The sequence below is a fragment of the Astatotilapia calliptera genome, chromosome 20 (assembly GCF_900246225.1).
Source record: "Astatotilapia calliptera chromosome 20, fAstCal1.2, whole genome shotgun sequence".
Taxonomy (NCBI): domain Eukaryota; kingdom Metazoa; phylum Chordata; class Actinopteri; order Cichliformes; family Cichlidae; genus Astatotilapia; species Astatotilapia calliptera.
This window is the reverse complement of record NC_039321.1, coordinates 23,327,878-23,351,320: the sequence shown is the minus strand read 5'-3', so window position 1 is coordinate 23,351,320 and position 23,443 is coordinate 23,327,878. Positions and strand designations below refer to the sequence as shown.

Here is a 23,443-nt window from a genome sequence, read left to right as displayed (position 1 = left end):
TTCATCAACTTTGTCAAGTATGTATTGTATGACTGGGTAAATGTATAGTTACGTGTTTTCACCAAGTCGTTTATTTACAGTGTTCTGTCGTTCATGGTGATGTTTGATTGGATTTTTCAGTCAGATTTTATGTACACATGTCAAGTTTAAAATGTGTCTTTTCTTCCATGGTAACAAGACACTATTTTACTATTGGTTGAGAAAAAAAAAATCTTGCAACAGTAAAACATTACACTTTAGTCTTCCTATGCAAAGTCCATTAGAGTCAAATTTAAGTACAGGTCCCTTTAATGTAGCCAAACACAGTTTCTTTTCTTCCTTTCATTTATGACACACGACCACAGAAACAGCCAAAAAGTCTAAACAACTGAAAGACCACAGGAGACTATTAAAGTGCATGATGGCAGAATTATCTCCATGGGTACCAACTTCACAACCTCTGCGGAGGTAGGTGTATCATTGTTAAAGTTTACAATCAAGAGATGACTCCATAAATAGGAATGCAAAGGATTTACAGCAAGGTGTTAACAACTGGTTGCACTGGAAAACAGAAAGGGCAGAGAAGATTTAAAAAAAAAAAAAACAACAACTTTGGACTAATGAAATTAAAATGAACTTGGACTACATTGCTCAAAACTGTAACTTCCATTAGTAGTATTATTATCCCCATGAACTCATAAATGGACAGCACCGTAACAAAAAAGCTCAGGTCAATCTTCCTCCTCTCTGCTCTCGCTCTTCTTGTCTTGGCACCCCTGCCCTGTCCAGCCTTGGTAGCAATGACACATGAAGTGTTTCTGGAAATGTTTGGAAGAGTCACTGAGCCGGTGGCCAGAGCCCAGGTGTCTCCTGGTGCAGCGTCCATTGCCGTGGCAAACCTGGAGGCTGCAGCGCTCTGCGTCAGACCTCAGAGATCGAACGAAGGGACCCAAGACATTGTGGACGTAGTCTCTGAGGAGAACGCACTGTTTCTGGATGGTTTGGGAAGATCAATATGGTTACACATAGGCGCACACACACACACACACTGATAATGTTTTCTCACATGCACACCTTGTTTTTGGCGAATTTCAGTTCTCCCCACAGCACAACTCCAGCTGCCCCCAGTGATGCACTCTCTCCAAGTGTGTGCTCCAGGTCCATCTGCACACACACGCACGCACACACACACACACACACACACGCGCACGCACGCACGCACACACACACACAGTTTGTCATGCCACATATTTAAAATCTTAATATTATGTGATGTATGCTAAAAAAGTCCTACCTTACTGAGAAACTTGAGTGAGTGTGTGAATGCTAGCCTGGCGTAGGGGAGGACGGGTGTGGCGTGGTCGGTGTTGTTGTGATATGGCCAACCTGACGCCACCCTCAAAGCCTCCAGCAGTCTGTGTCTGGTTAAAGAAGACAGAGCAACCCGTGAGTAAGCGAAACCACCTGTCTGGCCATCATGGCTAACAAAAGCTAAATGACAGGACTGCTCATACCCTTGTCATGATTGGATATGTGAGTGCCTGAGGCAGCAGAGTGTAAGTGAATGCATTTCTTGCTGATTTTCTTGTACCTGACCATTAGAGCTGCATCTGCAGACCCTGCCAGTTTCTGTGGCAGGTAGATGCTGGGGTAGAGAGCGGAGGACTTAGTCCAAAGCCAGGACAGCTCATCATTCTGCTGCCTGGTCCCCCTGAGGCAGCGTCCTGTGTAAGTTTTATCTGATCACACAGAAATACAAATAAAAGACAGAGATCAGCCTGTATCATCGGTACAAAAGGAGTTGTCATTATTGTTCAGATTGCTAGAAAACCAACGTGTTCAACGTTAGTGTTAGACCAACCTGTCTTTCTCTTGTTCTTGTTAAAGCAGGCGGGAAAACCATAAAACCCCCAGAAGCCTTTGGGGCGTTCTCCGACCGCAGACTGGAGTGTCTCTTCCATGAACTTCCGAGCGCTCTCCTCAAACATCTGCCTCGCCAGCGATGTCACTGCCCGCTCTGAAAGATCTGGTTGCTCCTGTTTCACCAGCAGTTTGGACAACCTCCGGTACTCCAGCTTAGATCCAAAGTTCGTCTCCCACAACGGTCTCCATTCCTCCCAGTCGATGACAGCTAGGCCGCTAAAATCTGGTAGCAGGAGGTCGGACAGCTGCGTCACCATGAGGGAGAGGTGAGAGGCCAGGTCGCTGAGCTGAGGGAGTCCTCCATTCACTTTCTTGCCATTTCGGGAGAGGTATGGATATTTTCCCAAGTGGTCGCGGTAGAAGATGGTCATTTTCTGGAAAATCAAACATTTTCCCTTTTTCACTTGTTTTGGATTTATTGCACATTTAATCCTTGTTACTGTTACAGTGCCCTCACCAGCCCTCTTTCTATGGTTTTAAAGTAGAATATCAGTAAAATAAATGGATGAGGGACGATCACCTGTCCCTGGAAGCGCTCCTTCTTGTTCTCCACAATATGAAAGTCTCCCAGGTCCAGGTGGATGTTGTATCGCTGTGGACAGTTTGCCGTGGGCATGTTCCACACCAGGATGAAAGGCTGGTTCTGCAGGATGGGATGAGCTGCAGCCACAGCTTGCAGCGAGGTGCCGATGAAGGCATCCGCCTGGGGGGAATTCTGTGGCAGCGAGTTGCAACGGAGGGAAGAGATGAAGAAGACGGGGAGGAGGAGGAGAGACAGCTCCATGGCTGCTCACCCACAGATGTGTCCTTCCTGGCAGGAGAAAGAAATCGTCCTGATGAACTTTTCTGCATTTAAATGGTTAACTTTGTATATACAAGTACGGGCTTTTATCTGACAGAAAAACATGATAAGAAATGCAAAAATAAAGACCAGTCAAAGCTATAATGATAAGAAAGTCTCTTTATTCCAATCATTTTTCACCCACTGTAAGAAATCTTTAACATTTCAATGAACCAAATAAAAACAACATGAGAAAATAACAGCAGCAGACAGATTTTTGGAAGACTGATGGGCAACAAGTTACTTAAGTGGTTGAGATTGGTTATATCTGCACTGGTCCAAGCTGTCACTGCAGATATGAAGTATTTATCACTGAGTGCAACAATGACTGTGATTCGCATTATTCTGCGAAAAATTCTACATCTAAGCAGCTCAACAAACGCAGAAAAGCTTATTTTTTAGTTTTTCTCACTTCAAACCTTTCTCAATGTGAGGAAACAGGAGGGGAGCTGGCGCTGCTGGTGTATCCGCTGCAGGGGAAGCAGTCAAAGCCGACGCGGAGCTTCTAGTTCCTGCTGAATGCACAGCCAGCTTACGGCCGAAGAACTCCAGATGAAGCGATTGGAGTTGAGACATGGACAGGTGGAGGTAGACGGTGTGCATCTTTGGGCTAAGAGCTGCAAAGATGAAACTGCAGCCTCGCACCTGTTGCGCATCGAGCTCCGCCCCCTTTCCTTAAACGTTACACTGATGCCGCCATTCAGACAGTCCGGGATAGACTGATATTTCACTGAGGTGAGAGATGTGAGTCACCCTCTCATCCGATTAGAGCTCAGATTAGATTCTGCTTGAGGGATTTTTTTTCCCTCTCCCCAGCGCTAACCTGGATTCTCCGCGCGCACTCGGTGCCGAACAGTGATAGGCGTGCCCCATCGCTGTAGCTGTGTGGCCCCACTGATGTGTAAGGCTAAACGGTAATTGGACTGATTCTTATATTGCGCTTTTCTACTCAACGGAGCACTAAAAGCGCCTTTAACATGACCACCGCGCTGCGCTTTTGCGCATGAAGCGGCGACAGCGCCACCTTTTCTCGACATTTGGGGACCAAAACACATTTTTATGGAAGTCAAGCAGTCTCACAGCAATAGGAAATAGTCATGATCTTTAATTTATTCTTGTTTCAATCAAACCTCAAAACCCGGATTACAAAACACATAAAAAAAAAACAACAACAAGGAAAATATGTAATATTTATTACGATATAACCATAATCTGCAGCGAGTGTGCGCTCCTGCTTGCAGTTAATTCGCTTAACTGCCAGAAAAAAAACACATAACACACTCTGGGCTGTAAATTCTGCTGTGCCAAGGTCCCGCATTGGAAGCTGGGAGCAGGGGAGTCACGTTTATGCTTTGCTCAGCTGTACTGGTTGTAATAATTACAATTATTTAAGCTCTTTTCAAGTAAACACAGCAAACTGAACCGATGAGTTTAATTCTGCTGCTGCAGATCCCGTCTGTGTATCACACAGGCTACACTATACAGAGTTAGGCTCAAACATCAGTCACTACAATAAAAAAAAGTACATTCTTGAGTGAAACTGAAGCATTAAAGTTTATCCCCAGTTTCTTGCTGGGTCCTTATGTTCACCATCATTTCTCTTTTACTCAGTGCAGCGATGCAGACGTACAGGTACACATGCAGCTGGGTTCACACGCAGCATCTGTTCACAGGTGTTGGGAAATACTTCTGCAAACTGTGACGTGGAAAAAGTAAAAGTGTTGAGTGCGAGTGTTTACTTCTTTGGTTTGCTAGCACAGTTCTTTCTATGTCACACTTCTTCTTCCAATATGTGTGTGTTTTGTGAGTTTGTGCTTATTTCTGTCTTTTGGTGTGTATCTGACAGCGATCATCAAATGTCCTTGTGCATCCAGTAGATGGGAAGTCCTTTGGCATCTCTGTACGGAGTTTCAGTCAGAGTCTGAACTACACACTGCCCTGCACACTGAGGAGGAGGGGGAGGACGAGGGATAGTGGGAGGAGGAGGAGGTGGTGGAGGAGGAGGTAAACTAAAGGATGGAGGCGACCGTACAGCACAACCACCTCCTGAGTCTCTGTCCCCTTGAGCGTGCATCTTTGTTTGCGTCTGCACGCTCGTTTCCTCACTCGGCATTCGGGAGAACCTCAGAAGCGTCTCCATGGGAATGAATGCCGTCATGGCCCCCGCGTTCTGCACTGGTGTCGACAGCACATAGCCAAGGTGGGCGTAGAAGTGCTGCTTATCGTGGGTGGTCAGACAGAGACGCTTGAACCCTCGACTTCTGGCGTAACGTTCGGTCTTCTCCATCAGAGTGCGGCCATAGCCCTTGCCTCGCTCCGCCTCGGACACAACTACTGACTCGACAAAAAGGCTGCCGCTGTGACCCACGACCCGAGACAGCCTGGCGTGGCCGAGTAGCCTCTCAGTCTCCCCGCGGCCCTGCAGGAGGACCAGGTTGACAGGAAACTCTGAGCAGGATTTTTGGAGAGAGTGAACCCGGGCGGCCTGGCTCCTCTGCCACTCGCAGTTGACGAGGTCTGCGCAGGGAACGAGCAGGTCGGGACGCTGGTGGATGGGAACGGCGTGGACCTTCTCTGGCTGCTCGGAGACTACGTGTAGCTTCTCTTTAACGTCTCCATCCAGTGTTGAGACCTCGTAGAAGTTTTGTCGCCTCGGATCGTCGGACGTTGACGTTACGGGTTCAGACCTGCGACGATCAGGGTTTCAAGTCAGTCTCCATTTACCTTCTATGGTTAAGTGTGAAAATATCAGGAAGTGTCTCAAGCATGCAGTTCCTCCTTAGCTGAGTGGTTAAAACACTGTGTCTGTTACCCAACAGGCAGTGCGAGCAAGGATTAGAGATGAAGGCATTCATTTGCTTTCAAAACCACACCAGAAACAGCAAATGTATATATAGTAATATAATTCACTAGACACCCTCATCCAAGGAGGCCCTGCCAGGGTTAATCAGGCCCCGGAGTGCGTCAGTGGTTTATGTTCAATTATTATTTCTCTTCTACTTTCTTCTGTTTGTTTTTCTACAGTTTATTTTCTTCGATAAATTCACTGCAACTGAGAAGTAATACTTACCTCTTTAATATTTATGGAGCCGCACTTCTTCAAAGGGACAGAAAAGGTGATAGAGAGAAGTAAGACAAAAGTGACAAGATAGGAGAAAGCAGGGAGGAGAGCCGGAAGGGGGGCGCATAATATAACGGTGGATCCTACAGGTGGATGTGAGAGCTGCTGAAACAGCAGGCAGGGCAGCAGCAGCTTTTACGTGTTGAACGCAGAAACGGGAACTCGAGAAGCCTAAAGAAACTGCCAAAATACATCTCTCGCATCACTTACCAAGTATGATGTGAGAGATGTGATGTGGGGGTGTGACTGAACCGACTTTTAAGTTCCATTTTATCTACGACATGCTGGAGTATCATATGCTGAGATCTTGTCTCACTCTCCTTTAAATACTACAAAGAGCTCAAACTTCTGATCTGGAGTGTAAGTGTAAGCCTACGTGTGAAGTCCATTTGGTTCAAATCCACACTGTGGATTTAAACTGCCTCACAATTAATATCGCAATTCTCAAATACACATCAAAGTGCAATCATAGCCGCGCTCATGCATTTTTATGTGCGCTTGAGATGTGAGAGCGTTTAACTGATGAATAGATTCTGTTCATGTACGCTGAGGTCCTGATGTTTAATAGCTGTTATCATTCTAAATGGGGAAGCAGTAGTTATCTGTCACAGTTTCACCACAGTGCTTCTTCAGAAAGGCTGAAGTGCAGTTTAGTCAGCACAAACTGACGCTGAAACGAACTAATCCAGCTAATTCAACTCAAAGCCAAGCTGTACTTGCTTCTTATGTAAAAAACCCAAATGCATTCACACTGCAGTATATCTCTCTATATATGTTATTTTAAATTATAGTCAAGTCGTCCACATTAGAGTCACAAACCAGTAATTAAAGTGGTCTTAAAGAAGAAGCAAAACTGGGTTCACCCCAAGTCGTGCATGCAAAATGTGAAAAATGACAGTGAGAAAAACATTGCAGTCGTTTTTAATTTAAGTTTTTCTTGGACTAAATAAATAAATAAATAACTCACCAAGAGAGAAATGCTGAAACGAAACAGCTGACTGTCAAACTGATTTGAATGTGTTACTGGCTATGCAATGCTACTTCACATACTCTCCTTCAACAGGAAATGGGAGTTTACTGAATAAGGCACTGACTACCTTCTTTTTGATGTCTGACTCTGCCTTTTAAACTTTAATTATATTCAGTATTGAAGCCACAACACTTACATCGGGTATGATGAAAAACAGAGGTTGGAAACTTCCTGTCACTGCTCGAGAGTAAAAGAAACCTTATTCTTTTTCGGATTTTGCATTAAAATGACTGACATTTCCATATTATGTTTAAATCAACAGCAGTGTTTTGTGTGCTCTATGTATGTTTTGTTGTTTCTGTAAAGAGGTCCACTTTTATCTGACTGTGTGTGTGTGTGTTTGCGAAATTCAAATTCAACTGAAGTCACAGCTTATGCTGTTTTTGGAACGTATGTTTAGAGACTAATGCAATCGTCTTATAAACTTTCACAATATATGCTTTGCAGACATTCCCTACCAAAACAGGAATAGGTCTGTTATTTGATAAGGAAAATGACAACAAAAAAACTAACATTTATTAGTTAATTTTAAAATACAAAACAAATGAACCAAAACTACTTTATTTAGTAAAACTAGTACAAAAAGACAGCCAAAATCTGGGCTTTTATTGTGAAGGGGGTGGACATGGAAAAGTGACGTTTTGAAAGTAACACTTTTATCTATTACCAAGAACCACACTAGAGGTTGGCAGTTCGATTCAACTGTCAATAGTATTGCAAACCCCCCCTGGTATTGGGTGATACTAGTGCAATAGGCTCTAGCCTATAGCACAGTTAAACAACATGTGCTTTGGTTTAGAGACAGGCACATGCATATTTCTTGTCTCCAAAAGACCTAGTATCAAAATGCAGGAAAATCTGAAAGGTGTTTTTTTTATTGTGTTAACTCATTATTGAAGAATCACAGTGATTTAGTGGTTATTAAATATGTTCAGAAATGGCAAACCTATGATGATTCATGCCATACACTGCAATCTTGTGCATAAACTGCCTTTATGGGTTGCAAAGTGTCAGTATTGGCAGTACTGGTCCTATATTTACTTGGTGTCAGATTGATACCAAAAACAGCAGTTTTACAGACCACTAAACCACACTGAGATACTTCCAACAGAACTTATAGACCAGCATTTAGAAACAAACATTAATTTTTCACAGTGAAACAAGCCCCACTAACGCAGGGCATCAAAAAATTAGATTAAACTCTTATTGTTCCACTCCACGGAAATCTTTAGTAAAAGGCGAAAGATTTATACGATCTGAAGAGAAACAAGAGTGTACTGGAGACTAGACGAGCGGCAGGCCGACCCCATTCTCCGACATAGCAGTCTCTATTACGGTTCGCGATTTAACGTTTAATAATGCCACAACTAAACAGACACAAACTAATACTGTTCGGAAATTTCACGCTACCTTTTAGGAAAACACAAACGCTACATGGTAAATTATTAAATATACTATAAACGTTTACACACGCGCAATGCATTATGGGAACACTGCGATCACAGCCACGCCTCTAACTTTAGTTGTGTGTTTCCTACGTTATTTTTCACTAAAGCTCCCGCTTCTTCATAAAACACTGATGTGATTATGTGACGTCTGAATGAAGCGAGGATGTCAGATTTTCCAACAAGAACAGTAATTACTAAAAACGTTACTTTCCGTGCTCAGAGGTTTCGCGCATGCGTAATAGACACTCAATGTTGTCGCCCTCTGCACATGCGTAGTATAACCGCGTTTCATGTCTGCGTACAGCAGTGTACATTCATTAAATACAACAATAGAATACTAAAATATATCGTTAATATTATTACTCATGTATGATTTAAAAATAAGGGATTACTCCCTTTTTCTAACCTCTCTCACTTATAAGATGCTTCTTTTTATGTTTTTCCTTGGCCAGATAGCCCAAAAACCTTTATAGTGAGAAATAACACGGGGTGGGAGGGCAACAAGATAAATATCGGGTACCTTAAAGAGGGAAGAAAGTAAGACGCTAAACTAAACGTGGTAATACCGTTTTAATGCTCTCGTTAATCAGAAAACAGATTTATTACAGACAAAAAGTTTTTTTCCCCCCAGGTAGTAGCAAGAGCAGAAATGTATGCTTTGTGGGAGTTGTAGTTATTCGATGTTTCACTGCCCACAACTCCCCTGATCGTAAAATAATTAAGCACATTTGAGATAAAATATTGATATAAAAATAAGCTGGGTATTTTTTAAAATATATATATATATTTGTCATCTACTCCTCCCTTATTGGCGTCCACTTCTATGCAAGTTAAATGAACTCTCATTCACAGCGACATGCTAGCATGCCCATGTGCTTATTTACAGCTTTAGGCGTCAATAAGCAGTACCCCGTGGGTGCGTAGTGACGCTAGTTAAATATTAGTAAGAAACTCATTTTAAGTTTATTCTAAAGCAACAAGTTCACCTTTTCGGTCGCTTCCTACCACCACAAAGTTACCTACATTTTTTTAAGTCTCGTGGTTGGTTGCCGTTTCTGGTCGTCCTCTCACAGGAGTTTGTTTCACAGCTGATCTGCGGTAAGCTCTAAATCTGGCTTCACGACTGTATAAGCTTATGGCCGTTCATAGCGTCCGCTCCTGTATCAGTTTCCCCTACCATCAAACCGGTACGTCCATAACGGGAGGAAATGCTGCTGCTCACGTCAAGAGTGCGTGCTGTCACGTCTGCCCCCAGCGAATGGGAGTTGTATTACATATACACAAAAAGTGACAAAATAAAGGAAAATCTGTTCCGTTGACCTTTTCAGTGAGGTCATGAGTGGCTTCTTTGTGTTATATAGTAGGTGGAATATTTTGGCTATTATTTAAATAATGCATAATGTATGACTATTATTGTAACTTTAAAAAATTAATTAAAAACAGTGATCTGCAGTAAGTATTGTCTAAAGTTGAGTCACAGCTGAATCATGTACAAGCACCTTTAGGAAAGATGAAAATTGACACATGGAAACAAAGGGAAATGACGTTAACAAAGCAGTGCAGTAGTGATGAGTAGTCTCTTACTACATAAGCTGAAGGCTAGAACATAATGAAGGACCACAAACTGCCTGTGAGAATCAACCAAAGCTCAGTGTTACATGCACTGCATTTGAATCACCCAAATACTTTCATTTACATGTTATTAATATGGCACTGAAAAAAATATCAAGTTGCATTAGAAATTTAACAGAGGCAAGATTTTTTAACAAAATTTTTTATTTATTTTTTTTCCATTTTTAAATCCAGGACAACTTATTCAAGGATAATCAAGGCGAAATAAGCACTAATGTTATATTAGATTTTTTTTTTCTTCCTTTTTTTTCTCTTTACATTGTGTCAGAGATGATGGTGAATTTTATCAGAACTGGTCAAAGTAAAACAAAACAAAAAGCAAAAAAAGAATATAACAATACATTATTAATTAATTCAATACAATGATGTGTGGAGTCAATGACGAATAACAATGGCCCAGAAAACATAGGGTTGTTTTCACTGCTTCTTCTGTGGTACTGCAATAATCACCAGCACTAACTCAACTCGATCAACAACAGTAGAGGAAGAAACGGAGCGCGCTCACAAAGTTCTGCACCCCAGCCCCCCCAAAGAGGAAACACTCTTTTTTTGTTAATTTAAATATTTTATCAAAGCTTCTGTTTTGAATCTTCATAAAATGTTTCTAAAATGTATCTTTTTTTAAACTCTCTTTTTTTTTTTGCCTTTTTGAATTTGAAGTTTTCCTTTTCAGGGAAGTTTTTCATCTCCATTTTACCACAGTGTATCCGTTTTTGCAACTGTGGTTGCCTATATGTTGTACCCGTGTGTGTGTGTGTGTGTGTGTGTGTGTGTGTGTGTGTGTGTGTGTGTCTCCATGGGTTGATGTGTCCTTGGCTGAGGCTTGGAACAACTTGGAGTTGTTTAAGTGCTCACGTGAATGCAAAGCCTGCACATGTGAAGCTCTGTGTCTTTTTGGACGTGTGTATGGAGTGCTTGTGTACTATACGTCCTTACACTGCTTTTACCTGTTTTAGGTCACTGCAGCAAAGGCATTCATACTGAGAGGTTGAAGCTGGCTCAAGTAACAAGGTATGTGGCCTTCAGCTAGCTCTGTATGTGTATATCTAACCAAAGTCAGCTTAACAAGGGGTCTGTTGAGCTGGTTGTGCACGAGGGTGAGCAGACTTAAGTGAGCGTCTCTCAGTGCCTACAGAGATCAGTGAATGTGTGTGTGTGATGGAGTGTGTGTTCATACTCTGATTTATATACCTGGAGGTGAGCCAAGTACACTTTCATGCATTTGCACCATCTGTGTAAAGCTTATGAGTCTCTATAGCCACTGCATGATGTGGGAAAGGACATATGTCTGTGTGTCTGTGTCTGTATGTGTGTTTGTAGTAGAAGGCACGGAGGGTGGTATGGGAGGCTCAGTCTCTCAGGTCCATGCTGGAGCCAAACAGAGCCACCAGCTGCTCCTCATAGTGGGCGATGTTCCTCTTCATGATCTCCTTACAGGAGCCCAGGAGGCGCTCAAATGCCTGGATGTCTATTACTAAACAGAGAAACAGAGATGGATGTGAAACACATCTGAGGATTAAATTCAGTTGTCACAACACATTTAAACAGTCTACAAGGGGTACTGTTGAAATGTTTCCCCACATAAAGTTACATATATATGTAAACACAGGACTTTGTAGATTGGAGGGAATGTAATCATCTCCATCTTAACATCGCAAATACAAGGGGATGGTTGTGGACTTTAAGAGAGGTAGGAGGAGGACATAACCAATACCGATAACCACCCAGAAGCAGAAGTACCGTAATTGTCGGGCTATAAGCCGCTACTTTTTGCACAAGCTTTGAACCCTGCGGCTTTTAGTCAGGTGCGGCTTTTCTAAGGATTTTCCATGATTTTTGTGATATCGTAAGACGATTTGTTTTGTTTGTTCCGCTGTTGTACGGCACTACGTTGCCTGGCGGAAGGATCGGGGTTCAAGAGTGGTATGTTAGTCACATGTCCGTCCGCCAGGCAACGTAGTGCCGTACGAAGTAGCGCGAAAAACAAACTTCAAAGTAGCGCTACGCATTCAGCGGGAGGCGTGGATGACGAGCGGCGATAAACTTGCGAAAAGCAAGTTATGCCCAACTCCACCGGTGGATTCTGACAGCGTGGAAAAGTGCGAAAACATCCACGATCACCAACGGATTTTGAAGGGCTGGACTGCTGCATGATGGAGAGGAGGACACCGCCACGGCCCTTCTGAGGGTGTTCGACGCTGACACTGACAACGAGGATTTCTTTGGTTTTGAAAGTGACAACGAAGGAGAGAAGCGGAGAGTGGATGACGAAGCCATCCTGAGCCTGTTAGTATCCGACACTGGAGAAGAGGACTTTGGTGGTTTTAGTGCGCAGGAAGAAGAGAAAGATGATGGTGAATGACTGACTTTTCTTCTTGTTAAAGCCGTGTCACTGCACCTGAGCCTAAAAGGTAGTCCGAATCTATTTTCCTGGTGTGCTGTAGGTTATTGTTATGTACTACATGTGCAAATATGTACCCATAACTTGTTTTTCAAAATATTAATAAAAGGGGTGTGTCTCCAAACAGCCATCTCTTTCCTGACAATTCCCTTTGTGCATATTCTCTTACATATGATGAGTCAACATTGAAACACCTGCGGCTTTTAGTCAGGTGCGGCTAATGTATGTACAAAACAGGATTTTCCCCTGATTTTAGCTTGTGCGGCTAATATTCAGGTGCGCTTTGTAGTCCGGGAAATACGGTAGTCTTTAACCACAGATACTTTGGTGTGCAGCTCAACAGGAAGTTGGAGCCATGAGGAATAGATAAAGTTTTTCTGTTTGGGATGTGAGGCATTATGTCTGTGCTGAAGCTGTCTGCCTTTGTGATGTAAATTTCCTGAAAAGAATAAATAAAGGATTGGCTTTCCCAAACATCTACATTAGAATATCAGGGTAGACATATTTCTGAGGCGCAAGTGCAATGAGTAGAGTTGCGATTAGAATCATCTGAAGCTGCCAAGCTGGAAACACATCTCACAAGAACCCCACTTGAACCCCGAGGTCTCCAAAGTACCAGACAAATTCACCTCCATCAGGACAAATGCGAGCATAAGCATTCATCCCGAATGAAACAACAACTTCAGTCATCAGTGAAATGTTTCTGATGCATCATTAATACATTTAGCAGACTGCTTATCTTATCTGTCACAGATGCACTGTGACAGATATACATGTTCATAACAGCACTACAGGCACCAGGGGGCCTTTGAAGTCCTGCTCATCTTTAACAACGGTGGGAGAGTGACAGGAGTACAGCAGACAGAATATGCCGCTGCAGTACAGATTAATGACACTTCCTCTTCTTAAAAGATCAAGCATTTGTTCAAGACAAGCTGGGGTACCGTCAGGGAACAGAAAATACACTGAAATACAAGATGGATAAGAGTGTATACTAACAGTGTATTTATGGTTAACACTAAAGAGGAGTAAACAGGGGAACACAGAGTGGAGCTAATACACCATTAAAACAAATAACAGAGATGACTGGAAAACTAAATAAAAACCACAGGGATGCTACAAAAACACAACCAGTTATTAAAAAAAATAAAAATAATAATAATCCTGTTCATTTTCAAAACTGAAGAGCTGCTCATACACACTCTGAAGAGCCTGAATTAGTGTACCCACTTTAAAAGCAAAATAATGACACAATGACCTTCAATCAAAGAGAAAAAAAAAAAAAAAAAAGGCGATGAACAGCCGGCCGTGAATTAATCAAAATTCAAATGCCACTTGATATCTCAGGCCAAAATGCTTGTAACAGTTCAATTAGTAGAAAATGAATACCACAGACCTGTTGAAAGTTTGAGTGGTTTAAATACTACTCATTCACAGATTTTATATGATGCCCAACTATATACAAGGGTTACACACATCTAAGTTCCTTATCACTATCCTTGAGATAGCAGGATTGGCATTGATGTCCAAGTATATTTTGTCTTACCCAAACACTTGACATCTCCCACTGCGTAGGCTGAGGCGGCCCGGGGCTTGTTAGTGACCAAGGCCAGCTCCCCGAAGTACTGACCCCTGGTACAGCGTGTTATCTCCACCTCCGCATTGTCTGCGTGGTCTGCCTTCGTCTGCAGGAGAGGGGGGAGGAGAAAAGGGAACAGGATTAAAGGTTAGGAGCCTCAACCCCGAAGCAAGAGGCACTCAGCAGACTGAGCAGACAATCATGAATCCCATAGTTGCTAGGCAAATAGAGGACACGCTTTTGTGTTGTGATGGATTTCAATGGAGAGTGTGGGTTGCTATTGTGCTGTACAGAAATTACCTGGTGAAAGAATATAATCAGGCTTTTGTCTAACTGCATACTGTTAAACCAGTAAGTATGATCCTAAGTTTTCTGCTTATAGAAATGCACATTGAAAATACATTCATTCAAAGAAGTTGAGCTTCTTACTTTACTCTTCATCATGATCTTGACCTCCCCAGACTCTACAATGTAGAAACAATCAGCTTTGTCTCCCTGAGGAGAAAGAAAAGACACTTATATATATATATATATATATGCTCTATATGAATGTAAAGACCTTCAACGCTGCAGTGTGAAACTACATCTGATAAATGCATCTCTCACCTGTGTGATGATACGTTCGGCATCTGTGAACTGCTTTGCTCCTAATACATCAACTAGCTTCATCCTCTCTGTTGCCTGGAAAGAGAGAAGACAAACATTTAAGGGAAAATGGCAATATTGTAGAAGAAATGCGTCAAAAATGTTGCAAATACCCCCAAAGTCAATCCAGCTCATCTCAGATTCATCAATCACATTCTTATACTTTCTGCTGAACTTTAGACTCTTTAATATGAGGGCGTGGGGGTGGGGGGGCCTAAACTGAGTAAGATGAGGCTTATTTCAAACCAATCCAAGTATAACTCACCTCCAGTGATTTGAGTAGGGGCACTGACTCAATGAAACACTCGTACATCCTCCTCTTCTTGGCATTGTTCTTTACAATGAGTCTACGAAATGTAGCACGGTCCTAGGAGAGGAAAAATGTCTCTAATAAACAAATACCTCATATAGAGAAAAAGTCACATTGTTCTTCCTCTGCTTGGCCAGCAGGTGGAGCTGCAGCGGCAAAAGACATTACAAAGCCACTGGCTCCATTCATAGATTACAGGAGTCCATTCTTAACATGCTTCAGCATCACAGCCTATTAAACTGTGTTCAGTCACAGAAACAGCTCCCAGCCTTCACAGTGCAATACTCTTGAGACAATTTTCAATGAAAACAGTTTAAACCTGAGCTTTACAGACCCGTACAGGCTGCTATACTATTACAACAGATGTACAACAGTTGATGTAAGTTCAAAGAGGTCATAACTGAAATGTTACTGAAAAACAAAGAACAAAATGGAGTTAGAAAATGCTTAATAATAGAGTTTCATGTAGGTGGTGGCTTTAGAAAAGGATTTAAAGTGGATTATAAGTTCTTACCAGTCCCCATAGCGCTCCGTCCTGGGTGGCTACAATGGTGGCGGCACGTGGCGTGTTGTACATGAGTGCCAGCTCTCCAAAGCTGCCCTTATTGTTATACTGACCCACGCATTTTCCTGAAACCACTATGTCATACACACCCCTGGAGAGAAGGCGAGAGAGCGATTGACAGAAGGTTAGAAATAACAAGAAGTCAGCAGCAGAGTCTCAAAGTGAGAAAAGTGGGGCACTTGGACAGAGCTGCAGTTTCAAAGAAAGTGATTCAAGATCTGCATAAACATTTTATGGCTTCTTCCTCTGACTGTGTTCAACCTCTCCACAAGCTTTGAAAAAATGTACCATTTTAGTTGCTATAAGAGGTTTTTTGATGACAGTCATCACTGATCACCCAAAATGAGTAATGTTTATTAACTACAAAATGGTGTACATGGTTATCTATTTACAGAGCATCTCTATCCTGTGGATAGGACCGTGATAGTGTGGCACACTTGGTGACTTGTGTTTATTCTTAAAAAGAAAAACAAAACAACAGAATGCATTGATTTGCAAATCATTTCAATGCTATATTTCAGTAATGTAAGCACATAAAGATGCTGCAATGTTCTGTGAAGCTATCTAAAATGGATTGATGGGCACGCACAGGTATAACCAGGGAAAACGTATCACTGCAAAAAATACCTGAACTCACTTAATTTGAAGAGCATCTCAGAGAGGAAGTAAAGATGGAGAAGTGTCTATTTCCCTGAGAAATACTGTGTAAGAAGAAGCTCAATAATTTGTAATACATCTCTCAGTGTAATATAACAAGGAAAATCTTTGTTTCCAAGGGACAAGGCTGAAAACTAATAGGGAACAGGCAGAATCATAAGGCCCCGAGGAGGCACTACATTTAAAACATAAAAGATTTTATAATGGAAAAATCAGTGGGTTCATACAAGCTCAGGAACACGTGTGAAAAACACTGTCAGCAATGAATAAAAGTGTAATTGACACATCCTCTGGGCACAAGCTCATTTAGGTACAGAGGTGCCATCAGGACTGCACCATTCAAAATAAGCATAGGCAATTTCTATGGGCTTTAGGCATTAGCTCACATGTTTGTGGACCACCGACTCTGAACAAGCAATGCAAATTTTGAAGTAGTACATGCTGCTGTATCTATATCAGCCTGACTATAGCAAACTACTTTCTTACAACATTATAGCTCCACAGTAAGAGTGTTGGGGTGATAAACTGATCTGACTGCAGTCCAGAGCTGTCGCTTATTAAAAGCATCTGGTACAATATGAAATGCAAAATACCACGGAGGATTGCCGAACCGCTCAAAAATATTTAGTGAGAATGACAACACATTTCACTATTATAACTCCAACAGTACCATTAACCATGTTTGAAAGAAAATGTGATTAACAAAAGTCTTAACTTTTCTAAAATGTGGTACTGGCATCAAATTTAAAATGATCATATATTTTTCAAACTCAAGAAAATTCCTCACTTTTACCATTTTCTGTTTTGTCGTTGTTCTTCTACCAATTAAATGTACTTCAAATGTTTTGCAAATCATTCCAGTCAAATTCTTTCATTTTACAAAGCATCCTGTTTTGCAATCCACTATGTAAAAGATTTAATAGCAGGAAAACATGACAGGAAAACAGTTGGATTTGTTATATTATCCCACTGTCTAATAAAAAAAGGTTATAGTGCCTACTTGACTCATTGAGACTAATGCTTCAGTTGAGAAGCCCACTCTCCCTCTCTGTCTGCACGAGGATTAAACCTGGAGTAGGTAATTTGCAGCGTTGTTGCTTGGCAGGATTAACCCCTAATTTTGTAGGCTAGCCAGTCTTCCCATTGGCTGCGTAGAAGGGATAAAACCCTATCGGTGGCGACTGAGTATTAGCTTACGTCGACTGGATTATCATGACAGAGGGAACAATGATAACCTGTTTCGCCAGCTGCCTGAAGTTAAGATGTAGCTACAGATGAGTGAGAAAGTTAAGCAGTGAAGGATCTGGTGGATCTGTTCATTGCAAATCAATGCAAACTTGTTCGATGTGGTCACCTTCATCCTATGGTGAGACCATTCTGCCATTCATAGGGCAAGAGAAGTTAATGAATGGCTTTATGATGTGATTCAAATCCATTGATAAATTAAAATTTAAAATGAATTAAATTTAAATGATAGTAGATATGATATGAGATCCGAAAGCTGTATTTGCATTACATGTGTTAAATCCTTCTGGTAGAGTTTCATAGATTTGTAGAATCCATGCCAAAGCGGATTAAAGCTGTTGCAAGTTACTTCGACAGTTTTATAGCCTCTCTTTTCTTCCCCCCTCTAGACCCATCTGTATGTGTTGTTCACACATTATTCAACAACCAAACAGGTGTGAAACCTGGTGGCCACTGATAAATTTCATGCTTGGATAAATATGTCTGGGTCAATATAAACAAAGAGCCATGATTCTTTCACCACCTCTGTTTCTTCATTCAACCACTAGGAATAACATCACACTAGCGTAGTTCAGTGCTTTTGAACTCAAAGTGTTTCTAGTGTTAAATGTACTTTCTTGATAAACTGCAGCAAATGAGAAAACGACGAGTATATTTGTGGAACTGCTGCTCAAGGACAAACGGATGTTTCTTCCTGCACTTAGGGGATGTGTACATAATTTTTCTAAGCCCACCCTTGGGCACAGCCTTCAGTGATGTTTAAACTAGATACACGGTGCAAATGCTCAATATCAGTAAACAGAATTAAAAAATTATTTTGGGCACTGAGCTTCACAGTGATTTGAAAATATATAAGACATTACAGCTTTCATGAGAAAAACCCAGGCAGGAGAGAAAGATTACGCAACTTAATGATTTCAAAACTGAAACTTTTAATTTAATGATTACAGTAATAACACTTTAAGTAATCACAGCTGAAAGCAACAATGATCCTTTTTCACATCTTTCACGTCACTCCTCCCATTATATATTTACTCCTCATCCTTGAGGAGCTCTGAAGGATTTCTAGCCACTTCCTGTCTTAGAGGCTTTAGAACTGACTGTCTATGATTTTGTTAAGTGGACATTTACCATATAGTGGCACACACGTCAGCTACACAAACCCATTTAGTTATGCCATTCAGAATCAGCTGACAGCAGAAACAGACCAATCTGTTTAAGCTGATTAATAATATGACACCATAAGGAAAGCAGGAGATGTCTATAATACAAATATGCCTCAGTGACATACGAAAAAGATTAAATGGGAAACAAGCAATGTTGCTTTATCCTATTATCCTCACTGCTTTTCTTTTCTGTTTATCCCTTCGTCTCTCTGTGTGTCCATGTTCACACCCCACCCTGCTCGTGACATTAGCTGCCACCTACACTTTGCACAGGCTAGGAAAAAAACCACAGGATAGTATATGATCAGGCAGGCATGCTGCTCATAAAGGTCACTGCATGTCTCATGTACAGGGAGCACGCTGTGTTTAAAAGTGTGTGTGCAGATGAAACGATAGCACACGAGTGGAACTACACTGCTGTACTGCACTGATATGAGCCATGCCAAGAATGAACTGAGGCCAGGGTGGGACAAACGTTGGCAGGCCACCAGAAACACAGTGGGAAGTCTGTTCTCTCTTCAGTGGTAGAGGTTAAAAACTGACATCTTGAGGTCAGGCTTTTTTCAGTGCAAGTAATCCCTAAGTCATTCTTAAGTAATCACTTTGGTTAGAGTAATGTAAGCGACAAAGATGCTATATCCTACAAGAGCACTGTACTCTTCGAGATCACCATGGAAACCTTTCAAGTTGCATCTAACATATTTTAAAGTACAAAACTCTTGAAATGAACTTAAAATGTTTGTATTTCACCAAGGCCTGAGAAAGTTAATGCAGCAATCAGCACAACTTCCTGCAGACGAATGAGTAATTATAATTTTCCAAATCACAATGTGTTCATTTTTCCATATTACATATAACGCAGAGGGTATATTTAATGCAAGTCAACTTTAACCTGGCATGTAAAGACCTGTGAACGCACCATGTGTTTACATTAACAATACAGCAGGTGAAATACACAGCTCCACTAATACCATAAACACAGATACACACGCCTGTCAAACCTGAACAATGCACAAACCCAAGCCCAACTGTTATGACCAGCAGTCACAACTTATTTACTGATTTCTAAAAGAACAGCCGTGCTTTTTTAAACTACCTTCTACTCATTTCTTAATTACCATAATATACTTTCTAAGTGATATCACTATGTCAGATCTAGTTTGCAGTTGTTTAGGATGTAATGGAAGGATTTATTGTTTTATACTTTATGAGGCTCATAATTGTCTGACTCTTTTCCATACAGACTGATGCTACATTATGATGCAGGAATATGGCACTGCATTGGTTTAAATAATACAAATGTATATTGTCTGGTCTTTCAGCATAATATAATAACTCAAATATACAAAACAGGAACTCTGGTCATCACCGTCTTTTGCAACAGTTATGCTGTAAAACACCATCACTGGCCTTTTTGCCATCCAGCCTAGCCTAAATAAACAGGCTGTATTTGAATAAACAAACAGTCCCAGTTTTAATGATCTGACACGGGCATCTGCTTCTTACCTCTCTATGACATAGAAGTTGTCTCCATCATGTCCCTGGTCTATGACGTGCTCCTGAGGCTTAACAATCGACTCAAACATAGCGTCCAGCACCTGTGAGAACTGCTCCTTCATACGGGAACAGAAAAAGGATGTCAGCCACAAATGAGGAAGATGAGTAACAGGGAAAATATATTTTGTGTGCGCATGCGCTCGTGCATCAATAATTTCAGTTAGCTTCTGTGTGTGTGTTGCTCCTGAAGGGAGACAAGAAGAAATTTAATTATCCCATCAGGGAAATGGTATTAGAAAATACACAAGGGAAAGGAAGAGGACCATTTTCGAGTCCACAATACAATATTTTTTTTCACAATGTCAGATTTACCCCAACAGCAATTGACTTTAAGAAACATAATTTACCTGTGCTGTTTATGTGACCCAAACGAGTCAGTAATTCATTGCACACACAAACACCACAAGTAGTAATATAGCATTATTTGCATGTAACTCTACTGCACTGTACCCAAGTTAATAATAAATATTGTTTCATGGCCTCACTGACAGGTTTAATGAGGAAGGAATCCCTTCAGGAATCATTCTTTGTTCAACCTTTCTTCCCCCCCCCCCCCCCCCCCTTTTTTTTTTTTTTTTTAATAGTTTTATCCATTGCTAACCATCTGTGTACACATCTCTTCCTGTTTTGTTTTGTTTGTTTGTGTGACTGATTTACTTGATCTAGTGTTTTGAAGAGTAGGATGTCTCGGCAGGCCTCTTGCAGTCTGCAGCGCTGTTCGTCTGTTTTTGGGTGAACCACTCTGGGTTCAGTGTCCTCGTCATCCTCGTCTGGGTTTAATGGTTCCGCACACACTACAGACAAAGAAATCCAGGTAAAAAATACAGTTTTCTACTACTCTTTCTGAGTAAGCATTAAGCCACTTCAACTAAAAAATTAATTACAGTATGGTGCAAAAGTTTGGACCCCATCCCCATTCATTTATATTTTGTTAGGAAAATGGGAAATACATGCAGTGATTTACTGAAACAAGCAAACATACATGGAAATATTCTTCAATACAGCCTGAACTCTCTTATGCAATCTTTCTTGTATTTTTTTTTTTTTAAGTAGTCTTCAAGGATAGTTCTCCAGGCTTCTTGAAGGACATTCAAAGCTCTTCTTTAGATGTTGGCTAACTTTTGTTCTGTTTTCTGTCAAGATAATCCGACACTGCTTCAATAATGTTCAGGTCCCAAAGCCACTGTGACTGATGGCATTGCACTATGGGATTTTGTATCCAGGGATGCTTTTATTCCCTTGGAAGTCTGTTTGGGATCATTGTCATGCTGAAAGATTAATCTGTTACTAGACACTTTCCAAATAGTATTGTATGCTGCATCAAAATCTGATGGCATTTTTCGTGACTCTTCATAACTTCTTGTCCATTTTGACAAGACCCAACACCTCTGGCTGAAATGCAGCCCAAAACCACTATTAAGCCTTCACCGTGGTTTAAAGATGGCTGCAAACTCTCACTGCTGCACCTTTTACCTGTATGGGGAACGCTCTCTCAGCCATAGTGAGACACCTCACTCATGTTATCAGAGAACAGGGGTTACGGAATAGAGTAACCTCAAGTTATAAACATACCAAAAACTTGCCTTAAAAATGACAAACCTTGTCAAAAATACACTACTCTGTCCCTTACATTGTAAACTGGTACCGGTAAGCTAATTTACTAAATTAACTTCAAAATGAACCACTCTTAACAGCCCAGAGTCCACTCAACAAAAAGTGTGTATGTAAGATAATTATGTTTGTAAGATAATTCAATTTTATCACATTCTTCTGGACAAGGAAAAACAAACAAATGTTTCTACACACAAGGGTAGGGAAAGAGAGGACCGCAGGACACTGGATTGAGGAAATGACACATGTGCAGCGACATGTTTTGCCACAGTGCATGACAAACACTGACAAGGTAATTTTAGATAGTCACTATTTATCTGTTTCCTCCCTCTCTGTAGAGAGAGACACCACTTCTCACAAAACACATTGATGCCTCCGTGTGTGTGTGTGTGTGTGTGTGTGTGTGTGTGTGTGCGCGCAAGAGTAGAGTCTTCTCTTCCAGCAGTCATAACAATGATGTTTGAAGCAGTGTGATCTCTAGAGAGTCAATGTGCTAACTCATTTGTTTCAGTTTGAAGAAATAAAAATGCAAAAGTGTGAGTTTCAGTGCTCTTTAATTCAGAATATGGTAGTTAATTAGGAGTGAGAACACAATCTTAAACAATGAGGCATCACACCCAAGACCCACAAAGGTAATGGACATATTGATCATCCAAATAGGTTATTCCTTACTTTTTCTGCCCCAAAATACAAGTGTTTGGACCAAACGCTGTATTAAAAGAAAATAATGATGATAAGTGCATTTTTTGATTTAAAGCACAGTTTAAAAGCTCCAAGGCTGAATTTTTTGTTTAACAATTTAAACTACGTCATCAGAAATTCCTTTACTTAGCACGTCCTTGGAAAGCGGCCCTCTACCCCCCAACTATTTGTTCTTGCATTAGAGCGGACAGAAACTCTGAGCAGATCCTCATATTAACTGCTACAATACAAAACAGGACTCTAATATCACTGTACAGAGAGGATATTTTGATTTATAGTGCCAAGCCACAACAAACGATGCCCCATCTTTGTTTAATTAACTTATTTGGAAGTGTTGTCGAACACTGCACTAGACGGTCTGAAAGTGAAATCACGCCTGTTACTAAATGAACCACAGACCAGTGGTTTAATATCACAAAATAATCTAATTATTAAGGAATCCTAATTACAAGACAATGCCAAGAAGGTTTTAGGCAAACATCTTTGTATCTAAATAACAATCTCCTTGTGAAATTAGTCACATATTAAGTTTTGGATGCTACACCTACCTCACCATTTAGAAAAGCAAAGAGTAAATGCTTTTGTGTAACTGTTGGATGACATCATTACACCTTTTCTGGACAGTATTCTACTCCCTTTTCTTCTCTTATTCATTTAAAGGCAGACCACCCCTTTATTTTTAATGAAACACACAGATAACTCATTTCTTTGGATTTTGGCTGCCTTTTAGATATATTGCAAAATCTGATCGTAGTTTTCTGGGTTCATAATTTCATCAATTTTGACAAGATCCTCAACACCACTGACTGACGTGCAGCTTGAAAAGCATGACAGGGCCTCCACCATGTTTTACAGATGGCTGTAGACATTGTTGAACCTCTTTTTCCTTCTCCATCAATACCAACAGAAATTTTAAACAAAAATTTCAAATTTGGATTCATTACGCCATAAGACCTGTCCCCACTGACTTTCAATCCAGTTCTTGTGAAATTTGGGGATTCGTGGGATATTTGTTCATCTGGTGTAAGTTG

At 41.0% G+C, this 23,443-nt stretch overlaps 3 protein-coding genes and 1 non-coding gene across 7 annotated transcripts in view; all 4 read right to left on the bottom strand.

Moving 5' to 3' along the window:
• Positions 1-171: 171 nt before the first annotated feature.
• Positions 172-9,794, bottom strand: hyal3 (hyaluronidase 3). Of its 4 annotated transcripts, none has more exons than XM_026153125.1 (7): positions 9,366-9,794; positions 2,423-2,713; positions 1,841-2,276; positions 1,571-1,718; positions 1,274-1,400; positions 1,054-1,143; positions 172-971 (listed from the first exon to the last, which is right to left on the bottom strand). In XM_026153125.1, exons 2-7 carry the CDS (start codon positions 2,684-2,686, stop codon positions 711-713), a joined length of 1,326 nt encoding a protein of 441 aa, XP_026008910.1. In that variant the 5' UTR covers positions 2,687-2,713; positions 9,366-9,794; the 3' UTR covers positions 172-710. The 4 variants fall into 4 exon arrangements, with proteins under 4 accessions (XP_026008910.1, XP_026008909.1, XP_026008907.1 ...); XM_026153124.1 differs by lacking the exon at positions 9,366-9,794 and adding an exon at positions 3,156-3,643; XM_026153122.1 differs by lacking the exon at positions 9,366-9,794 and adding an exon at positions 3,163-3,643.
• On the bottom strand, positions 4,596-8,204 carry naa80 (N-alpha-acetyltransferase 80, NatH catalytic subunit). Its single transcript, XM_026153482.1, has 2 exons — positions 8,173-8,204; positions 4,596-5,430 (listed from the first exon to the last, which is right to left on the bottom strand). Exons 1-2 carry the CDS (start codon positions 8,202-8,204, stop codon positions 4,596-4,598), a joined length of 867 nt encoding a protein of 288 aa, XP_026009267.1.
• Positions 8,057-8,170, bottom strand: LOC113014047 (U5 spliceosomal RNA). The gene has a single exon (XR_003270915.1). It is a non-coding gene; the product is annotated as a U5 spliceosomal RNA (small nuclear RNA).
• A 1,339-nt stretch (positions 9,795-11,133) lies between the features above and the next one.
• The window catches only part of prkar2aa (protein kinase, cAMP-dependent, regulatory, type II, alpha A), a 45,858-nt gene continuing 33,548 nt past the window's right edge, over positions 11,134-23,443 (bottom strand). The window contains exons 4-11 of the mRNA XM_026153127.1: positions 20,757-20,893; positions 20,049-20,155; positions 15,424-15,565; positions 14,865-14,966; positions 14,561-14,635; positions 14,384-14,449; positions 13,922-14,060; positions 11,134-11,448 (exon numbers count right to left, since the gene is read on the bottom strand). Of these exons, the coding sequence (XP_026008912.1) occupies positions 11,324-11,448; positions 13,922-14,060; positions 14,384-14,449; positions 14,561-14,635; positions 14,865-14,966; positions 15,424-15,565; positions 20,049-20,155; positions 20,757-20,893 (893 nt within the window). The 3' untranslated portion in view covers positions 11,134-11,323. The remainder of the gene's footprint in view (positions 11,449-13,921; positions 14,061-14,383; positions 14,450-14,560; positions 14,636-14,864; positions 14,967-15,423; positions 15,566-20,048; positions 20,156-20,756; positions 20,894-23,443) is intronic.